The sequence below is a fragment of the Columba livia genome, chromosome 6 (genome assembly GCF_036013475.1).
Source record: "Columba livia isolate bColLiv1 breed racing homer chromosome 6, bColLiv1.pat.W.v2, whole genome shotgun sequence".
Classification (NCBI taxonomy): Eukaryota; Metazoa; Chordata; class Aves; order Columbiformes; family Columbidae; genus Columba; species Columba livia.
Genome location: NC_088607.1, coordinates 15,141,484 through 15,162,671, shown reverse-complemented (window position 1 = coordinate 15,162,671; position 21,188 = coordinate 15,141,484). Strand labels below are relative to the sequence as shown.

General features: G+C 54.2%; 1 protein-coding gene across 5 annotated transcripts; it reads left to right on the top strand.

Moving 5' to 3' along the window:
- The first annotated feature begins 2,065 nt into the window (after positions 1 to 2,065).
- On the top strand, positions 2,066 to 21,181 carry LOC102092055 (prominin-1-A). 5 transcript variants are annotated; one of them, XM_065068218.1, is made up of 25 exons: positions 2,066 to 2,223; positions 3,214 to 3,364; positions 4,603 to 4,667; positions 4,865 to 5,070; positions 5,507 to 5,627; positions 5,786 to 5,849; positions 6,277 to 6,366; positions 6,638 to 6,828; positions 6,910 to 6,984; positions 7,313 to 7,376; positions 7,652 to 7,811; positions 8,078 to 8,230; positions 9,134 to 9,257; positions 9,404 to 9,495; positions 9,710 to 9,794; positions 9,911 to 10,054; positions 10,315 to 10,386; positions 10,597 to 10,698; positions 10,828 to 10,881; positions 11,203 to 11,283; positions 17,898 to 17,966; positions 18,059 to 18,148; positions 18,417 to 18,529; positions 19,597 to 19,614; positions 20,741 to 21,181. In XM_065068218.1, exons 1-25 carry the CDS (start codon positions 2,104 to 2,106, stop codon positions 20,790 to 20,792), a joined length of 2,556 nt encoding a protein of 851 aa, XP_064924290.1. In that variant the 5' UTR covers positions 2,066 to 2,103; the 3' UTR covers positions 20,793 to 21,181. The 5 variants fall into 5 exon arrangements, with proteins under 5 accessions (XP_064924290.1, XP_064924295.1, XP_064924293.1 ...); XM_065068221.1 differs by having other exon boundaries at positions 2,070 to 2,223; positions 3,154 to 3,364; XM_065068222.1 differs by lacking the exon at positions 2,066 to 2,223 and adding an exon at positions 2,254 to 2,966.
- The last annotated feature ends 7 nt before the right edge of the window (positions 21,182 to 21,188 follow it).

The following is a 21,188-nucleotide window of genomic DNA, read 5'->3' as shown; positions in this document are numbered from 1 at the left end:
GAGGCTGTCCTGAGCGCTTATTTCTGAGCATGGGACCCAGCTGATGTGGGCAAGGCAGCGGGGGGGACCCTTGTGCCCCCAGTGCCCTGGCAGGGGGTGCGGGCACAGGGCTTGCTGTGCTCCTGGGATGACGCTGGCTCGCCTCGGGCTGCTGGTTCCCATCCAGGCCCCGTCCGGCTCCCTGCTGCGTCGCGGAAAGCAGAAATCCCAGCAGGGTTGGGGCACAGGGCTGCTGGGAAACGTCCCTGTCCCTGAGCCAGAGCAAACAAGTGTCTCGGGGCCTGCCCTGACACCAAGGTGATGGGCACATCCCCTGGGGAGCAGCAGGGGTGGCACAGTCCTGCTGTGGGAACAGAGCAGCAACAGCTGAGCAGCATGGAGGTGGCCTGGGAGACAAAGGAGGAGCAGTGATGCACCCCCAGAGCAAGAGGCCCCCATGCCAGTGTTGGGGGCAAGGTCCTGGTCCCCGGCTCCCCTGACTAGCTGGCTCCAGAGATGACACAGAGTGGGGTGCCTGGGGGCAGCCAGGCTCAGCTCATGGACATAGGAACACAGTGGACTTACACTGCAGGTTCCTTATCCAGTGCAAACCCCCCACCTCAGCCAAATGTGCTGTGCAAGGAGCCTGTGGCTGTGGGTAATAATGGGGTGAGGGCAGATCTGGCAGTAATGGGGGAGAAAAAAAGGGATGGGGGGAAACCAGGCTCTTCAAATAGGGCTGATGGAGCAGAAGGTGGGGGCAGAACGGGCCCGTGTCTTCAGAGCAGAGGGACAGGGACAGGGGTTGGGCTTACAACTGCACTGGGGGATGTCACCTTGCTAATCCTTCCTCTGAAAGGGCTGGGGCTGGGGTGCAGCAGGATACCTGCACCATGGTGGGAGCTCGTGGCTGGGCAAGTGGGAGCAGGGCAGCCCCACTGAGCCCATGGCGTGGTGGCACCTGGGGCTGAGGCATCAACACCCTGGTGTGCACTGAGCTCTAGCAGCCTCAGCAGGGTGCCCTAGGCTGAAGGGGACCCGTGCCCTGCAGATGCAGATCCTTACATCTGTCAAGGATCCCAGAGACGCCTTGTCAAGTCTTGCCCACACGCAACTGTGGAAGCTGAGCATACACTGATTTTGGGGAGCACAGCACCCAGGGCAGCCAGCCCCGTTCCATGCAGGGTCCCTGGTGCCCAGCTCCGCACACGGCCCCTGCCCCAGGAGCTGGCGAGGGGCCTTGAGGCAACACTTTGGGACTGAGGTCTGAAACGGAAATCTGAAATATGCTCGTGAAAGCCCCTAAACCCCTTCCTCACAGCAGCCCTAGTGCTGTGAGAAACTTGCTGAATTTCTGCTTGTTTTGTTTTGTTTTTTCTTTTTTTTAAGGATGGGGCATCTGTGTCCTCTGATGCTCTGCCCTGGTGCCAGTGCCAAGCCAGAGGGCACCCCAGTGCCCGGCACGAGCCAGGCCAGAAGGAAGCTCCAAGGCAGGGCTGCCTTCCTCCCCGTGCCACCTTTGCCCAAGGTCACGGGAGAGCAGTGATGCCAGCTTGTGCCTGGGAAAGTTAAGCAGTAACCTGGGACATGGCAGCCAGCAAGCCATCAGCCTGGGATGTACCGGTATGGTTTACCCAGACTCCCCACTGGTGCCTGTCCAAAACCACATGGTGCGCCACGCAGGGACACAGGGCTGAGACAAGGGCCAAGGACCATGCTGGGGACACTGGCTGTCCTGGGGAGGTGTAGGGCACAGCTGAGGGCTGGCATGGGGAGCTCTGGGCACAGGGGCTGAGGCAGGGTGGGCTGTTGGAGGGGCCAGTGCTGGGTCTCTGTGGGGCAGAGAGGGAGCCTCACCTGTGCATGGAGCACATGGGCTGGGCACTGGGGGCCGGGGTCTCTCCCCGGTGGGACAGGGCAGGAGCTGGGGTCTCTGGGGGCAGATGCAGCATGTCAGAATGGGATGGGGCAGGAGCAGGGGTCCCCCCGGAGCGGTGGCGGGGTGCCAAGGCTCAGTGGGGCGGGTGCAGAGGCCTCCCTCCCGACAGAGGCGGGGGCCGGGGCAGCCGCACTCCCCGGACAGACCCCGGGGGGCCGGGACGGAAGGGGCGGCCCAGCCCGGCCATGCCCATCCCTCCCGGGGCCGCCCGCGCCGTGGTCTTGGTGCGGAGCTGTGCCGAGCCGAGCCGCAGAGCTCCCGCCGCCGGGACGCGATCCCCGGGGCAGCCGCCCCGCGCTCACCGGGTGCGTCCGCAGCACAACCAGGAAAGACCTCCGCCCCCCCGACCTTGCCTCCGGCTGTGGGTCTCAGAGCCCGGGCGGGACCCCGGCGGCGGAGCGTGGGCTGAGGACCACGGGGCGGTGGCGTGGGAGACCTCGGCGGGCGGAGAGGGGGGGATGGAGCGGGGCAGGCACTGGCAGACCTCCAGCCTCGGAGGAAAAATCCTGTCTGGGGGTCCCTGAGGCTGTCCCCTGCTTGGGAGGGTCAGGGTGTGCGTGGAAGATGCCGGGTTTGCTGCAATGCCCCATTTGGGAAGGTTTTTTTAAACGCAAACCCGGGTTCTGTGGCCAGAGCTGGTTTGTGCTGAAACTGTGGCTGGCCAAGCACGCCCCATCCCAAAGGGATGCAGCTGGTGCTGGGGTGGAGCAGGCGCAGTGGGTGCCCTCGGGATCCTCACGGGTCACCCTCGGGACAGGAGGAAACCAGAAAGAGCACGGGAACTCGCGGAGGGGTTTCTCCCTGGTGCCTGGGTTGGGACGGGTTGGTGGTGACCCTGACCTGGGTATGGAGAGGCAACCCAGGGTGGCCGGGTGCCAGGAGGTGGCAGGGGCAGGGTGGGGCAATCCCAGCATTGACGCCTTCCCCGGCAAGCAGCTTCTCAGCAATCACAGCTGAAACTTAAACAAACCATAAAGCCCCAAGGGGCTGACACTGTGTAGCTGAGCCCTGCAGCAGACCTGTGTGCGCAAAGGTGCCAGAGGAAAGGGTAAGTGCTTCGTCTCTGCTTCATCCCCCACAGCCCCTCTGGTCACTTGTGTGCACCTCCTGCCTGGCCCCCACCCTGCTGCCCCCGGGACTCCCCGTCCCTCCTCAGTGCTCTCCCACAGTTCTTTCCTTCCGGGCAGGAGCTGGCAGGTGCCTGATTATTTTCTCACTGCGTTTCCTGCTCAAAGGTAGGGTAGGCTGGGTGGCCCCACGCCCCAACAACACTGACAACTCCTCCCTGTGCCCAGGCACCCACCGGAGGTGCCGCAATGGAGCTGGGGAACATCTCGCAGCCCGTGTACGGCCCTGGCCCCGAGGCGCCAGGGAGCAGCACCCCCGGCCTGGTGGGGATGGTTCATGGCTTCCTGCGGCTGGTGCAGCCCAACGCCCTGCCCGTAGGTGGGTAATGGTGATGGGGGGCTGGCGATGGGGTGGGGGTGCTGCTTGGAGCTGCTGGGTCCTGATTCAGCCTGAGCCACCCTGCACTGGTGACTGTCCATCCAGCATTTAAATGCTGGGGTACTGGGTTAGGAGAGGTAGGATGGGGGGGCAAATGGAATCCCTGAGGACTGCGAGTTGTGTCCTGCCCATGTCCCATCACAACTAGGGGACAGTCTCAGGTGGGCCCCAGGAGGCCCCAGGACAGGCTTTGGTGGCAGTCCTGCCACATCCTCCCTCGAGATGACTTCATCCCAGGCACCAACAAAAAGTGCAGAGCGAACCTCACGCTGCCTGTGAGTTTGGGAGGTCCTTGCCTGGGTCTCTGTGCTTGCAAGTGACAAAGCATGCTTAGGCAGGACTCGGTTTGGGGCCACCAAGAGCAGCATGTACCCATGCCAGCACCCACACGGCACTGCTGCAGGTACCCCCTGTGCAACACCCTGCTTGCCAGCACTTGCCCCCCCTCCTTCACTCTTGAGGGGATGTGCTGGCACAGCCTGGCACAGGTGATGCCAGGACCCTGCGGCTGCTCGATGTCCCTGGGGCGAGTGCTGCCCCCATCGGGGGGGGTTGCCACTCTGGCTGCTGGCATTTGTGCTTCCTACTTCACTGGGCTCAGCTCCTGCTTGCCGGCAACGGACAGCAAATCTGTGGCTGGCAAACAATGGAGTGGCTTTGTGGCCTTGTGTCACGCAGATACCAGGGTACAATCACACAGTACTGTGTACTGACACAGCTTTTAGTGAGGCCATGGGGCATGGGCAGGGTGAGCCCTGGCAATGAAAGAGGCAGCACGGTGGAGGGGAACTTTGCCCCAGCACCTATCCTGTGCTTGCAGTGCCAGCTCCGCATCTGCCTGGGGCTGGGCTGCCAAGGTGGTGGTGGGAGCATCCTTCCCCGAGCCTGCACCCAGGACATGCTGCAGGGGGGCACCCCCTTGCTCTGTGGACCCCTGAAAGCCTGGGGGCTTGCAAGCTTTTCCTGGCTGCAAAAGTGCTGTGTGACACAATGGCCAGAGAGGGACAGCTGGAAGGGAGAAATGTGCCATGCACTCACAGCCACTTTGAGCTGCAGCGCTGAAGGTGATATGCAGTGCTGAGAGCCTCTCTCTGGGCTGAGCGGGGTGTGGGGCCCTCCTGGAGAGCCCCCCAGGGACCAGCACCTGCTCACAGCCCTCTCTGCTCCTTCTCCTCCAGAACTCATTGCAGATTTTGGGCAGTCACAGAGTGAGAAGGCCATTGGGAAGCAGCAAGTCGAGGAGGTGAGCAGGGAGCCAGGAGCCCCACACCACCATGGGCTGGGGGATGCCGGTGGGTGCTGCTCTGAGGCTGAGCCGTGGGTGCTGGGCAACACCCTAGGGAGAACCATTCTGCCCTATGGGGGTCTGGACAGGACCTTAGAGCTGGGAAACCTTCAGGGGCACCAGTGTTATGCTGCCTCACATTCTTCCTCCCCCAGCTGCTGATCTACGAAACGGGTTTCCTGGTCTGTACGGCCATCGGGCTCCTCTTCATCATCCTTGTGCCCCTGGTGGGATGCTGCTTCTGCTGCTGCCGCTGCTGCGGGAACTGCGGGGGCCGCATGTACCAGAAGCAGGACCGGCGGACGGGCTGCCGGCGCCAGGCGCTCTGGGTCTCCGTCCTGCTGGTCTCTGCTCTCCTCCTGTGAGTGAACTGACTGGGAGACTCCGGATGGGACCCGAGGGAGGGTGGAAAGGCCGGTGCTTGGCGGCTGTGCCAGGAAGCTGCCATTGTTCAGAGGAGCTGATCCCAGCAGGACCGGACAAAGGAAAGGAAGCAGCAGCAGTGGGGAGCTGGCCCCAGGGGGCTGTGCCTTGACATGGCGCAGACCCTTTCCAACAGCTTCCCTGCAGGGAAATACGAGTGCACCAGGCTCTCTTGTACTTCGGTTTTCCATGTCCCTTCTGTCTGGCCCCTTGGCTGTGCGCAGGGCACTTGTTTGGATGGTCTGGAAGCATGGCTCAGAGTTGTACTCTGGACCCTGCAGCCTGGGGTCGGTGCTGGGGTATTTAGAGGGTCCTGGGAGGGAGTATTGGGACTGAGCTCTTTGTGTGCTGACCCTGCCTCCCTTCCCTTGTAGGGCTGGTGACGTCTGCGCCTTCATCAGCAACACCCGCTTCTCCCAGGCTGTGCATGGCACCTTCCCCAACGTCAACAACACCGTGGACAATGCCCACACCTACCTGGCCTCCATCCCCCAGGCATGCCTGGTCCTTCTACCCTGGCTGGGGTGCCTGATGGGGCACAAGGGGCCAAGCAGGGAGAGCAGTCCAAGTAGCCCCCTTGGGAAGGTTAACAGTGGGGCTGGAGGTGGGGAAGGGTCCTCACCTGCACTGACACCCTATCTCTGTCCCTGCAGCAAGTCAATTTTATCATCGACAGCAGCGATATCCCACTGGGCCATGCCAACCACAGCCTCCAGGGTGAGAGTGTGCGGCAGAGCGGGGCTGGAGCATCCCTGTGCACCCCTGGCGAGCTGCTCCAGCAGGGCTGGGGTGCTTGGGGACCAGGGTGGCTAGGGGTTCTGTGTGGCTGTGTCTCACTGCCTTGCAGATGGTTGCTGGCCCTGGGAGTCACCAGGCTGGTTCTCATGGGAATGTCTAATGGGAGCGGGTTTGGGGGCTCCTCCAGGCTCTTGCTCTGCTCCAGCTGCTGCTTTTCCCCATTCAGGCTCCTCTCTGGGGAGGGTGATGCAAGTGGTGGCAGGATGGGGGTGTCCCTTCTGTCCCCACCTGGGGAGTGGATGTGGCATGGGGTCCTGGAGGTGGGGTTGGTGGTTTTGGCAGTTTCCCTGCAAGTCCCAGGGCCTCAGGGGTCCCATCACTGACACCGTCTCTCCTATATCTGCAGACATTGGGCCCAACCTGGGCGGCATGATCATCTCAGGCATCAGGAGCAGCATGGATGAGGCTCTGGGATCCCTCCAGGGCCTCTTGCAAGGTAGTGGCAACCATCCCTGGGTGGCTGGCAAGGTCTCAGAGGGGATCTGGGGGAACAGCAGTGCTGAGAGCTGGAGTACATGCATGTTTGCATAAGGCTCCCAGGGACGAGGGTTCATCTGGCCTCCCAGCTGCAGCCTGGACCAAACGCTGGGAGTTTGGGGGGTGCCCCTATGTTGCATGTTTTGATGGATCCCTGAAGTTCAGCTGGGTGAGGATAAACCCCCACCACACTGGCAGGATGAGGCCCTGAGCACCCCCCATCTCCCCAGGGATGGAGACGCTGGCGGCCACATTTGTCAGCATTGCCGACACTCGCTCGCACCTTGAGGAGCTGCAGAGCAACTACAGCCAGCGGCTGGCCAGCCTGCGTGACGGCCTCAACCAGAGCCTGCAGCACTGCGGCCACCCCTGCGGCAACGTGTCCCTGGACGGCCTTGCCTTCAGCACCAACTTCACCTTGGTGAGGAGCAGCAGGGTGCAGAGTCCCCCACAGCCCCTTCCCCAGCCCCTGCAGCCCTATGACCCCAGGCTCTCCCTGCAGATCCCCAGTGTGGAGCAGCAGCTGGAGGTGCTGGATGGTGTGTCTGACTCCAACATAACGGCTGATTTAGAGGAGGTAAGTAGAGAAGGTAAGTTGTCCCCCTCTGCACCTAGGTACAGGGCTGGATGCTCCTGGTGCTGCTGGGGCTGTGCTGCAAGGGGGTGGCTTGGGAAGAGCCCCGCCAAGAGTTAATTGCTGTTGCATGGAGGGACGTGCTGGTTGAATGTTTGCCTTGACTGGAGCCTGCCCTCTGTCCCCGCCACCCCCGGGTGATAGCATGGCCAGGGCTGGGTGCTGGGGGAACCCTGGCTGTCCTGAGCCACCGGGATCTGGGGATGGAGGGGATGCACTGCTCAGCTGTGGGCAGGGACATGAGCTATACACTGTGTGCCCCCAAACGCAGGTTAACAGCACGCTGTACACGATCCCTGCCAAGGTGCAAGAGCAGTCCCAGGACATTGTGACAAGTAAGCAGGGCTTTGTGCCCCATGTGCTGAATTCCCCCTCTCCCAGGGCTCCCTTCTCATCCCACCTCTGCCTGCAGACCTCCCCTGCTGCCACCCCACTGCCTGCAGCCCTGGCTGTCCCCAAGTCCCCATGTGCTGTCATGCTGATGCCATCCTTGGCCAAAACCACCATCTTACCATCCTTTCTGAGTCCCTGATACCCCAGGCTCACCTGCCCCGGATGAGCAGGACTAGAGCAGCAGTTCACAGCACCAACCTGTCTCCATCCCCTCCAGAGACCCAGGACCAGCTGGGCCTCATCAAGCAGGAGATCAGGAGCTTGCAGGAGCAGTTGCCGCTCCTGGATGTGGAGGAGAATGTTGGGACCTTTTTGAGCGATGCCACGTCAGTGCTGGAGAAGTACAGGGAGCCGACCATCAGTGTGGATTGGCTCAGGTGGGCGAGGGGTTGCTGGATCCCCTGGCTCCCTTGTCTGGAGAGGCTCACACTCTTCATCCTCCAGTTGCTGGAGCTGGGGCTTGCTCAGTGGTGGGGCTGTGGGTGCTGGGTAGCCAGAGATCTGCCTGGCAGCCACCCATGCCCCTTCTTTGCCAAGGCTCCTGGGAGCTTTCTCCTCCCTGAGACAGCAGCTAATGTGATGCCGGGCACTGCTCAGGGTGCCAGGTCCTGCTGTCTGACTCCTGCCCCTCCTCTTGCCCCAGGTGGAGCGTGTGTGTCCTCTTGTGCTGCATGGTGCTGCTGGTGGTTCTCTGCAATGTCATGGGACTGCTGCTGGGACCCCTGGGGCTGAAGGAAAGTGTGCTGCCCACACAGCGCAGCTGTGTCTCCAATGCTGGCGGGAACTTCTTCATGGCGTGAGGATGCATGTGGGAGCAGTGGGATGGGTGGGCAGGGGTGGCCTGAGGATGCTCAACTCCCAAATAATCAAATTACTGCAGCTTAATGGCCTGCCCCCTGGCAACTCACCATGCAGGTGGTGAATGCAAGGGTAAAATATGGTGCTGGTGAAAGGCGTTCGAGTAGAGGACGTTTGTCCCTTGCTGGTGGGCGCCAGGCAGCATGTGCCTGGTCCTGTGGCTCTGTTGGGGGGTGGTGGCTTGCAAAGCTGGGGGAAGCCATGTTGGGGTCCAAGACCCAGGGTACAGCCTGGCTGTGCTCTGGGGGCCGAAGGCAGAGTGGAGATACGCTTGTGGGAATGGTGGCGCTTCCCAGCATTGCTGCAGGGGCAAGGGGTGTGAAGGTCCTGGCTGGAGGCAATGCCAGCATTGATTAGGGTAATGAAGCTGGTGAAGGGTCTGGAGCACAAGTCCGATGAGGAGTTGCTGAAGCACCTGGGGTTGTTTAGCCTGGAGAAAAGGAAGCTGAAGTGAGACCTTATAGGTCTCTACAACTACCTGAAAGGAGGTTGTAGCATGGAGGGTGTTGGTCTTTTCTCCCAAGCAGCAAGTGATAAGACAAGAGAAAATGGCCTCAAGTTGGGCGAGGGGAGATTTTGATTGGATATTAGGAAAAAATTCCTTAACAGAAAGTGTTGTCAGGCATTGGAACAGGCTGCCCAGGGAAGTGGTTGAGTCACCATCCATGGACGTGTTTAAAAGATGTATAGATGAGGTTCTTAGAGACATGGTTTAGTGTCAGTGTTGGGTTAATGGTTAGACTTCATGATCTTGAGGGTCTCGTCCAACCATAATGATTTTATGATTCTATAATGCCGGGGTACAGGGCCTCGGGTGCTGACAGCATCTCTGTCCTGGCAGAGGGGTTGGCTTCAGCTTCATCTTCTCCTGGCTGCTGATGCTGCTGGTGCTGATCACCTTTGTGCTGGGGGGGAACACCTACATGCTCGTCTGTGAGTCCTGGCACAACCAGCAGCTCTTCCAGGTGAGGTCCCTGTGGGGAGACACCCCTGCCTGGAGCCACTGAAGCCTTTCTGAGGGCTACTGGTGGAGCAGAGGCAGGGCTGGCTGCTTTGGGATGCTCTTCCCAGGTGTCCTGCCCTGTCTAGTTTCTCCATCTCTTGCTCTCAGCTTGTGGACACCCCTGGCTTGATCCCTGGCTTCAACCTATCAGAACTGTTGGGCCAGGAGGGTGGCACAACAAACTTCTCAGAGATTTACAGGTGAGTCCCGGCCCCAGCACTGCATCTTTGGGTAGGGGTACAGCTGCTCAGCTCCCACAGAAGCTCCCCAGGATGGGGACAGCTTGCCCTGTGGGCAGGTGCCAATGCCAGGGAAGGAGCAAGGTGTGACTTGCCCATGTGGGTGAGGACATGCTCCTGGGAGGGGGTGGCTCTCTTCTGCCCCATTTTCACCCCCATGCCCCTCTTCCTGCAGGCAGTGCCAGCAAGACACTGCCCTGTGGCAAGCGCTGCACCTGGACCAGAGCGTGTCCCTGGATGAGCTCTTGAACATCAGCCAGGTGAGTGTAGGGGTGCCAGGGTCTGGGGGACCAGAGCTTGGGCATGCAGGGCTGGTGCTGGGGCGACAGTGATGAGACAGCACCATTCCTAATCATGGTTTCCCTCACTCTGGCAGTACACAGGAGAGATCTCCACAGCCTTTGAGAAGGTGAACATCACCCTGAGCCCCATCTTGCTGCTCAAAGAGAGCCAGAGAGACTTGCTGCTGAACGCCAGCCGGGCAGGGCAGCCCCCCAATTTCACCTCCACCCTGGAGCAGGTGGGCTGGGGACAGCCTAGTGTTGGGATGGGAGGTCCTAATGTGTATTAAGGGGTTTCACTGCCCCCTCTCCTTTGCTGTTTTGAGAGTCCTACTGCAGGCTCCCAGAGTGTCCCTTGCCATCTGTCTCACTCCTTAGGGCAACTGGGCACCTCCTCCACCTGGGAGGCTCTGGTTCCACTCTGTCCCACAGGGGTGGGGTACGGCCCCCCCATGGGCCGCACTCCCCATTCTCATGGCTCTGTCTCTGCCTTTTCCAGCTGGATCAGAGTGTGACACAGGGAAGCCTCTTGGATCTGGCCACAGAGCTGGAGCAGCTGGCAGACAATGGGGTGAGAGCCCACGGCACCCCAGGGCCATGGCCACCCTGTCCCCAAAGCCACTGGCCATGGCGACTCCTCCACAGATCTGCCTGGGTGTCGAGGGGAGGCAAAGCTGTTCACCCTTGCCCAGCTCTCTTCTCCAGCCTGGCCCCCCATCAGGTGGCTGTGTTGGGGCAGGGACCCCGTGCTTGGGGACACTGCTGACTGCAGCTCCTCCAGGGCACAGGTATGGAAGACACTGCAAAAAAGGAGCTGAAGGATTATGCTCGCCAGCTGAGGGAGCTGGGCAAGGAAATACAGACGAGCTTCTCTGGGCCACTGGTGAGTGATTCTGGGGTTGGAAGGTCCTGGGGGTTCTGGCTTGTGCTGCCCCAGGGCTCAGAGTCTGCTGGTGAGGTCTCAGCTGAGCTGCGGGGTTTGTGCCTCTAACCCCCCTCTCTTCATACCCAGCAAAGCCTGAAGGAGAACATCCACTTGGTGCAGAGTGGGGCTGCCCAGCTCAAGGTAAACTGTACAAGAGGAGCTTCTGAGCGCATCCCAGTCTGGAGCACCCTGCAAAGTGCCCTTGAGGTCCCACAGTGTAGACCTGCAGTCTGGAGGGCTGGTGGCTGCTGTGGGACTCCCCAGACATGCACTGTAGGGACTGCTCATGGGGCAGAGGGAGGGGGCCCATGCCACAGCACTCAGACGCATCCAGCATGTGACTACTGGGGACACCACAGCTCAGAGACACCATGTCACAAGCATTGCTGCTGGGTGGCGCAGGGGGGAGATGTGGGGACCCCACTTCCCCCAACACACTTCTGAGAGCACCTTGCACCCCAGGCACAGACGGAAGCTGCACTGGATAAAGTCAGCAAAACCCAGGAGTTCCTGGAGAAGGAGATGGCAAACATCATCAAGAACGTGAGCTCACCTTGCCCCGCTGCTGGGCCAGCTGGTGGGAATGTGACCAGATCCCCACACCAAAACCTCCCTCTGCGGAGGGATGCCAAGCAATATCTGTCTGCTTGTCCTGCCTTGTTGTCCTCCCCAGGGGTCCCCCGCGCCTCTGGGTGCCTGTCGGGGATTGGCTCAAGGAGCACAGACATGAGTCCACCAAGCAACTGTACGAGCAGAGCCCATTTTAGTTGACATAAGTAGGCCTTAGTTAGCTTGTCTATTAGGCCGTGGGAAAGGGGGGAACGGAAAAGTACTAACTAAGGCAGGGTTAGGATATTTTTGAAGAGATAAGAGTCAGAAGAATGTGGGATGCGCATAGCTAGCTAAACCCAAGTAGGTGGAGTAAGTAAATGTGCTTAGCCTATTAGATAGAGACAAGTATGCATAATTATGGTATTTGGTATAAATGCACGCTATCTCGGGCAATAAAGTTGAAGTATGCTTTATCACTCATATTGGGTCGGCCGCATTTCTTCCTCCGTCCGCTCGGGTCTGGAACTCTGATGGGACTTTTCTCTGCAATTGGCGCCCGAACCGGCGATCCGAAGCGGCGGATAGAAGCAAAAGGCGCCGGGAGAGCAGCGACCGGCGGGCAAGAGCGACCGAACACTGTGCTGCGGTGTGTCGTCTCCGAAGCCTGAACCGACTGAAGTTCGCCAGTGCTGGGCTACAGGAAACAAGGGCTGCAAGAGGTCTCTTAATTTAGCAAGAGGTACCGTACTATAATGATGAATAACGGGGAAATAGATTAAAAATGATGAATAACGAAGAGATAGATAACAGAGAAACGGATTAAAAGTGATAGATAATAGAGAAACGGATTAAAAGTGATAGATAACAGAGAAACGGATTAAAAGTGATGAATAACGGAGAAACGGGTTAAAATGATGAATAACAGAGAAATGGATTTAGAAGTAGCCCTAGATTTATTACAAAGCTTTTTAGAAAAGCGAGGGGTTAATTATAGTTGCGTTAAACAGCTAGCTGGTCTAGTAGCAACGGGGAAAACTAAGGGGTGTTTTCAGGATCCTGATTTACTGTTTGATGAAGGAGAGTGGAGGAAATTGGGGGACGTGTTGTGGGATATGGTCATAGACGAGGATAAAACAGCTAAGAAACTGATGAAACCGTGGAGGGAAGTAATTAATAATATTAAGCGTCATAAAGTGAAAAAGAATTTAGCCGCGGTAGCTTCACAGAAACTCGGCAAAATGGAGCCTTCCGCTCCGCCGATGGAAACGGGCATATCTGCGTTATCAGCGAAGAACCTTAAAAGACTATTAACTTGGTGCAGAGGCAATAGGTATCCTGCTGACCTGTCAGAAGTTTTTCAAATAGAGACTTGGAAAAAGATGGGAACTGTGTTGTGGAAGGCAATTAGTCACCGCGAAAGATATATTCTCGGCCTTGTAACCATCTGGAAACTGATAAATACTACAGTGAAGCAATTAAAACCTGAAAAGACTGTTACGAGCATTAGTGACTCAAAACTTGAACTTTGGGACAGTATAGAGCAGAAATTATGGGATAAAGTCAGCAATGGACATACAGAAGCTAAATCATTAGTAACTACATGGAAGCTTGAACGGTCTGCTGCTGCCGGAATTTTTGCAGCGTTGCAGCCTGATAAGTATCCTGAAAGTTGCGGTGAAATTCACCCGGTTTGTGTCTGCGATGCCCTCCCTATGCAATCCCCTGCTGTGCTTTCGGCACCCCCGATGGTTCAGCAGTCTGGGGCGGGGGGAGGAACAATGCCACACGGTTAGCCTCCTGTACCATCATCTAACCCTGGTGAGAACAGCAAGTCCAGAGGATTGGTGTCAGACAACTTACTCAAAGAACCTGTGAAAGCTGAGAATGCTAAAGTCGTAAACAAGTGTACTATCAGTTCCTTTTACCAATTTTACCAATCTGCTTTTCCTGCATTTTAACCCTCTAACTTCCACGAGAGAACAGAAGAAGTCACTGAAAATAGAACTGGACAACAGAACTGTGTGACAGATTAGATCAGCTAACAGCAAGTGAATCTGACAGTCGGCAATGTGGTCATGATAATCGTGACGGGAAAGGGGGTGCTTCTGGGGACTCAGGGTATAAAACTTAGAAGTTAAGGAAGCACTGGTTTTGGAATTGGCAGTAGAGAATGCTAAAGTTTGCTATCAACATGTTATTTGTGAGTTTTACAGTGCATATTATGTGCTGCTGTTTATTGCCTCTCTGAAAGTCAAGCAGCTTGTCAGGAATGTGAGTTAATTGTTTTACTGGTTGTTGTTAGAATTGTTTCTTTGTGGTATAAGTGCACCGTAAAACTTTCTCTCCACTTTTCCCACTCACGCTGCAAGCAGCCCTGTGCTTTTCCGTGGGGTCAGAAATTACTGTTTTCAGTCGTGTTCATAAAAAATCGGTATTGGGAGGTGTTTCAAAACATAGGGAAGCACTTGGAAATATGAGGAAAGAAGATCTTGTAAAATATTGTAATTAATGGTGGCTGCTGTATAAGTTAAATGATTGGGAAAAGTGTCCGGGGAATAGAATCTTGAAGTATAACACCTTGTTGCAATTAATGTTGGTTTTAGGGTGAGAAAAGTAAGACAAAATAAATCCCTACAAGAGATCATTAAATCATTTCAGACAGCTGAGAGAGAGTTAACTGATAACACACAGGTCACAGTAAACTTGCCGAAGTCTGCACAATGTTTTCCTTATTAGCCTGTTTTCTTTGTGGGTATCTGTTTAAGCATGTTGCAATTTTGGTAGGTCTTTGTTATATGGTAGAGTAAGTTCACAGACTGTTAAATCATGAGAATCGGTTGACTCAAAAGGTGCGTTTTGTGATAGTATAAAAGATCATGAGTAATTTAGCTCCTTACTGCGTGAACGTGATGTTAAGATTTTATGTGTAGTAGCTGTTATATTTTTTTTTTTTTTTTTTTTTCTAGCGTACTAGCTTTATTCCAATATCCAGACTTGCGCAACTCTGTGACAGGCTGTCTCTCATCTCGGTGCACTAAATTTGGCCTTTTTGTATGCACATCAAGTGAAGAATCATGGTTTTAGAATAACAGTTGTAGCGCACCAGATGAGACACTATAAAAAAAAAAAAAAAAAAAAAAAAAAAAAAGGCCTTGCCCAGTCCAGCTTGCTGCGGGGGGGGAATGCCAAATGGGCCTCCAGCGCGCACTGACCCATTTTGTCAGGGAGACCCAGAGGTATCTCCACCTGGCTGAGCAGTAAGCGGTTCAAGGTGCAATGCAAAAATTGAGATATTGTCTTAAATTGGTGTAAGTGTGATCCATCTGCTTATTTGAACTTGGTATATGGTTTTCGTATCTGAGCTCAGTATTTTAGTTTGTATATTCATATTCGGTACCAAAAGAATCTTGTTTGGGGAGATAATTACAAAATGGGAACCGGTTCCACTGCTAAAATTCCACCTTGCTCCCCCTTAGGATGCATCCTTACACATTAAAGTAATCGCTTATATTGTTAGAAAAGCATTTAAATTGTTAAAATACTATGATAGATGTGAACTTGGGGTATTGTATGAAGTTATGAAGTTGTATTTAAAGGTTGCTGGAATGTGAACTGATTTGGATCTAGGACAATAGAATAATGGATTTATGTTTATTATACTGGTTTATACTGTTTTTTGACATCTCTAAATTGTAAAAGGCAAATGGAGATATTGCTGAGCTACTTGAAATTGCATATAAAGTGTATTATGGCTGGAATGAAATGGGAAAACAAAAGAGCAAAATATCCCAGGCCTATGTGCAGCTCATTGTAACTGAGAAGTTTCCCAGAGCCTCCTACTTCGTACCAGCTCGTGTGCCAGCTGCGTGACCTTGGTTATATCTACACTGCACAGAAAGAAAAAACAACTGGAAAAACCTGGCTGCCCGCTTTTAAAGCAGTGAAAGGGGGGTTCTCTCTCCCCCCACTGCAGCGATGTAATACTGAATGGAGCAGTCTGAGGGTGAAGTTTAAAGGCATCCTGAGCAGACCCGTAGTTCTAATGAAACTGGACAATTAAACCAAAAATTTGTTGATAGACTTATCCTATGGTAATTAATTGTACGAGACTTCTTAGTAAATTCACCATGCTAGTTTTTGAGGGCATGGGAGACAACGAAAGAAAGGCCGTCTTTTGAGACAAATGGAATGCCAGATTTGGAACAAAGTTTTAATACATGAATTCTTGTATTTGCCCAAAAGTCCTATACCTCTCTTGGGTCAGGATTTGTTAAGTAAATTGTAAGCTCAAATAACGTTTTCTGAGAATTCTGTTTAGTTGCATATCCTACAAGAAGGTGCTTGGATGGTGCAGATCTGCTTGTGCAAGTGAGAAATCTTCAAGGAACTTAGCAGCCAATGTTTTTGATAAAGCAAATACTACACTGAGAAATCTGAAACAAGACTTCGATCCGGTAAGGGAAAACAATATCCAATAAATATGACAGCCAAAATGGAGTTAGAAACTTTGAGGAATGAATTTATGACAACTTTACAGGATGACTGCATTTGATTGGACTTACAGATTTGTCTATGAAACAACCTGTGGCTATTGTGGGACAGTATGATGAGAATGCTAACAGACTAATATACCAATTGTCACTCTGATCAAGAAAATGCAGGGAATGAATTTAAGGCCATGATCCTTTTGTCATATATGTACCATTTGCGAAATTTAAGGAACCTCTGAATTTGATTTGCGATTTTGAGTATGTAGTCAAGATCCAACGCACGTATCTGATTCTGGACCGTGTTTTTGTTTTGTTTTGTTTGTTTTGTTTTGTTTTTTAAACAAAAAGGGGAATTGTCAGGGGGGTTGTGTGTGGTGAGTCACTTGTATCTAAGTGGTGCAGCCTGGGTTTGCCCTGTGATGAAACGCTTTGTGACTGTGACCCGGAGCCATGCTGGGTCGGAGGGGGCCTGCATTGGTTGTGGTCGGGTCACTGGTTGGCGTTCAGTGGAGGGGGCCGCACCGGTTGATAACCTGGGGGAGAGGTTGTTCTTGTGTTTTTGCAGATCGGGAGCTGCGGTGGTTGCCGGCGCGAGGCGTGGGACCTGTGTTGTCTTCCTGACAGTGATTGTTGCAGCTGCTGTGTTTTGGATGCCTGCGCAGACAGGGACTAGCATGTGGATTACTTTGGCCAACATGACTGACCATCTATGTGCCTGGCTGCGATGTCTCTGGAAAGGGCGTTCCACACATGCTTGGTTGGTGTCTTCCTTGATGACTACAGCAGCATCACACGACTGTTTCAAATAGTGGTTGATGCAGAGGCATTGCAACGAACTGTAATAATACTAACACGGCACTTTGGATTAATTGCCACCTGGAAGCAGACATCGAACCACAGGAACTGGAATTGCTGGCATCTATGCCCATGGATGCTTGTATTCAGCCGGTTTGTGAAAAGTGTCAGAACAGTATACAAGAACATGAATGGACAAAACTACAAAATGTTAATGCTACTCTTGGTGACTACAGAAATGAAACTCGACGGTGTAATGCTTCACAGAAGAATGCAAGGGATATCATTGACAGCGACCCTAAAACCTCCTGTATGGTGTATTCTTGATCTGTGAAGATAGAGCCTGACCAGGAATTCCTTCTAACGCTGTTGGAGGACTGTGTATTTTGGGACTATTAACTCTCTTAACGTCCAATGTATCTATGATAATAGATCACAAAAGAGCAAGACGAGAAAAACACTTTTATGGATTTACAGAATAAGTCGAGATCCATCCACGAGGAGATTAAACAACTTACGGACCATTCACAGAAGATCAGAGAGGATGTGGGCCTCTTTGGCTTAGACGGCCTCATGAACTGGTTTGGACTAGGAGGATGGGTAAAATGGCTTTTGCAGAGTGCTCTGGCTATCTTAATCATAGTAGTAGTTGCATTAATATGCTTCAGTTGTGCTATATCATGTATTAAGAAGATTTTAGAGCAGACACTTGGGCAGGCTCTGCTCATTAAAAAAAAGAAAAAGGGGGAGATGTCGGGGATTGGCTCAAGGAGCACAGACATGAGTCCACCAAGCAACTGTACGAGCAGAGCCCATTTTAGTTGACATAAGTAGGCCTTAGTTAGCTTGTCTATTAGGCCGTGGGAAAGGGGGGAACGGAAAAGTACTAACTAAGGCAGGGTTAGGATATTTTTGAAGAGATAAGAGTCAGAAGAATGTGGGATGCGCATAGCTAGCTAAACCCAAGTAGGTGGAGTAAGTAAATGTGCTTAGCCTATTAGATAGAGACAAGTATGCATAATTATGGTATTTGGTATAAATGCACGCTATCTCGGGCAATAAAGTTGAAGTATGCTTTATCACTCATATTGGGTCGGCCGCATTTCTTCCTCCGTCCGCTCGGGTCTGGAACTCTGATGGGACTTTTCTCTGCAGGTGCCCACTCCCTTTATGGCAAGGGGCTGGGGTGGGTGGGGGCTTGCAACCCTGTTGCTGCTGAGTTGAGGTGCTTTGACAGCCCTGATCCTGGCATGGGGGGGACATGGGGCATGGAGTTGGCTGGGGATGCAGCACCAACAGTCTCTGGTTGCCTGACCCCAGGAAACGTGGGCCTTCCTGGAGCAGCTGTTGGACTTCTTTGAGACCTACATCTCCTGGGCCAAGAGCAGGGTGAGTTGAGCATTCCTCAGTGGGGTTAAGGGGAGGACAGGCTGCAGGGTTATGCGGGACACTGACATATCTGGTCCTCACTGTGTGCTCAGCTGACGGGAGATGTGGCACGTTGCAAGCCCATAGCTCAGACCCTGGATAACGTGGAGGCCATCACCTGCAACTACATCCTGGACTCTCTGGTAAGTGGGCCCATGGTGTGAGGCGTGACGTGTATGCAGTGGGTGGCAATGAAGTCCCCTTGACCCCTTCCAAACAGAATGAGGGGTACCCATCTCTGTCCTGAGCAAGCAGGGCTCAGCACCTCCCTGGTACATTGCTGTGGCTGAGAGCAAAGGCCAGGCTGTGAGAAGAGGTGTGTGTGGGGGGTGTCACTCTTGCGGGGGCAGGAAGCAGATAAGGCTTTTCCAGTCACTGTCAAGGCTCTGATGGCTCTCCCCTCACACCCAGAACGCCTTCTGGTTCAGCCTGGGATGGTGCACCTTCTTCCTGCTGCCCAGCATCATCCTGGCAGTGAGACTTGCTAAGTTTTACCGCCGCATGGACATTGCTGATGTCTACAGGTGAGGAGCCACCCACCACCTGTGACTGCATTGGGTGCTGATCCTGAAGTAATGTGGGCTGGCAGGGACCAGATAGGGCGCTTGGGACCTTCAGCCTCCAAGAATGGAGAAGTTTTGGAGCAGACCCTGGCTCTGCCTACTCTGCAACCCTCCTCTGGGCAGCTGAATGTGACCTCCCCTTCTGAGGAAGGAGCCCAGCTTGTCTGGCAGGGCTGCAGCCCCCAGGCTGGCTCAGGTCTCTGCCACAAAACTTACTCTGCTTTGCGCCATTTTTTTGTGCTGGAGCTCCAAAATGGGACTACAGCTGGATGCTGTGCAGAATGCAACACACTGTGTGGTTGGTGTCGCTGCCACGAGGGTGCAGTGCTCACTCATGCTCCTGTGGCCACCAGCACCCCAGGGTTGCTCTCCAGCCCTCTGGGACTCTTTCGCGGTCCCTCTGGGGCCCCCTGATCAACAGCCCGACCTCCAATGCAGCCGCCAGCCCCTGAGGTAGTCAGCAGTTCCCAGTTGGGTTCCAGCTGCAGAGGGCTATGGCTTGGCCCTGCAGTGCAGCTGGTTTGCTGGGGGTGTTCCCCTGCTCCAGCCCCCATGTACCACCCCGCTGGACCAGTGTGAGGGTGTATGTGGTGTGTGCGGGACGTGGTGCTGAGCCAGGCTGTGCCTTGCCCACAGTGTGCCCAGGGTCCTCACCAGTAGCCCCAGTGCCTGTCATTTCCTTTGGGCTGGAGACATGGGCTCACCTGCCAGGGAAACTTGGGGTGACTGAAATGGTGGCACAGGGGAGCTGTGTGCCACCAAGCTGGTGAATGTGGGGCCCCACTTTGCCTGTCAGGGGAAGGAGCAGTGATGCTCTGGGGGCAGCAATGCTTTAGGAGGCTGTAGGAGCCCATGTTCTGTGTCCAGATGGGGCAGCTGGGATGGAAGGGACCATAGCACTCTGCAGCCCAGATGTCCTCCTTGTGTGCCCTGGGGGAGACCCTGTCCCACCAGGAGATGCTGGGCTGCCCCAGGAGGCATCTTCTTGCCCCACTGAAGCTGTCCCCTCTTTTTTTATTTCCCTCCAGGAATGAAACCTTGGAGCTGTAAGTAGCAGTGCTGGGTCCCTGAAGGGGGGAAGGAGGGTGGGCAGCTGCTGTGGCATGAGAGGGAACAGGGCACAGAGGGAGGGGGGCGAGGAGGGGAACAGGGCGAATGCAGGCCAAGGAGGGTACTGGTACCAGGGCAGTAACTCCCATTTCCTCAACCCTACCTTGGGCCCAGCCACAGCTCCCCCAACAAGAAGCCCAAATGGCCTTTGGGAGTTGTTTGTGGCAAGAATTTTTTTAAGTTTGATGTTGTGACTAAATAATACAAGCCAAAATTACATCTGGCATTTAAGTGTTTTAAACAATGGTCAGATAGTGAGTCTGGTTATTTCTAGAGCTCTGCTGTGGTTACTTAAGAACTGCAAGTACAATGGCAGAACTGTACCATTGAAAACCATTAAGTGTGAATGCACAGTGCCAGACTAGCTCACAGCTTGCATCCATGCAACTTGTTTCAGCATCTAGTTACAGCTGTAACTGGCCACAGTTTAAAACATGATTTATAATGCTTTTGGTTACTATGTGCTAAAAAGATTAACATTTCAGACACACAAATCTAGACGATAGGTTGGCCAGCACTTCCACATACTTTTTATTCCTCTTTTTAACTAAGGAAATAATATTATTAATTTAATTTATATAAAAATACAATTTCCAAAGATCCCCTCAGTACTATCTGAGATAAACAAGGAAAACTAACAAGAGGGGTTATGGTGATAAAAAAGATGGGTGAAGAAATAACCCTTTTGTGGGAAAGCTTAGATTCTTCATGTAACATGTCTCTCTGCCTTCTGATAACATAGAAAAAATTTGGAAGAAGTCTTTACAATCAAAAAGACAAATACAAAAAGTTGTAAAAATTAGAAGAAGGGGCTGGGAAGGTGGGACCTGAGCAGTGTGGACTGTTCTGGGGTCCCCCCATCATCTCCCCACACTCCTCAGTTTTTGGGTGCTTCTTGCTCCCAGCCTCCCCAAGCTGCTGGGGTGGAGGAATCTTCTCACCCTCTTTCCTGTGGTGGTGGGTGAGAGGAGTGGGATGACACTTGGCTATCGCAATGCATCCTGGTCTGTCCCTTGTTCCTTTCTGGGGCTGGGGGTGATGTAGGTGACCTTGGTTTTGCAGGCCACCCACCTTCAACTTTTACAAAATCCCCCGGCCATCCACAAGGCATTAGCCCCTGTTGCCCACGGCACAGGCATGGAATAGATGGACACGGCTGCCCCATCTGCTGCACCTTCTCCCTGGGTTCTGGGGAGCAGGTTGAGAACCCCACCTGAAACCCGGTCCCTAATATGTGATGATACTCTGGTAGGTGTGGGAGGGGAGCTGCCCCTTGCACTGTTCCAGGTGGGACTTCAGCACCCCCACACCAGACCCCTTGGGCTCAGGGCAGCTTGTACTGTCCATGCCACTGCAGCCTGTGCTGCTGGACAGCAGGAACCTGCTCGTCCACGCCCCTTGCTTGAAAAATGTGACTATTTATTTTTGCAAGGTGCCTGACTCTTTCCGCGGCTGTGATTTTTTCTGTGTCAGACAATAAATGGGGTGTTTGTGCACACTGAAGACATGT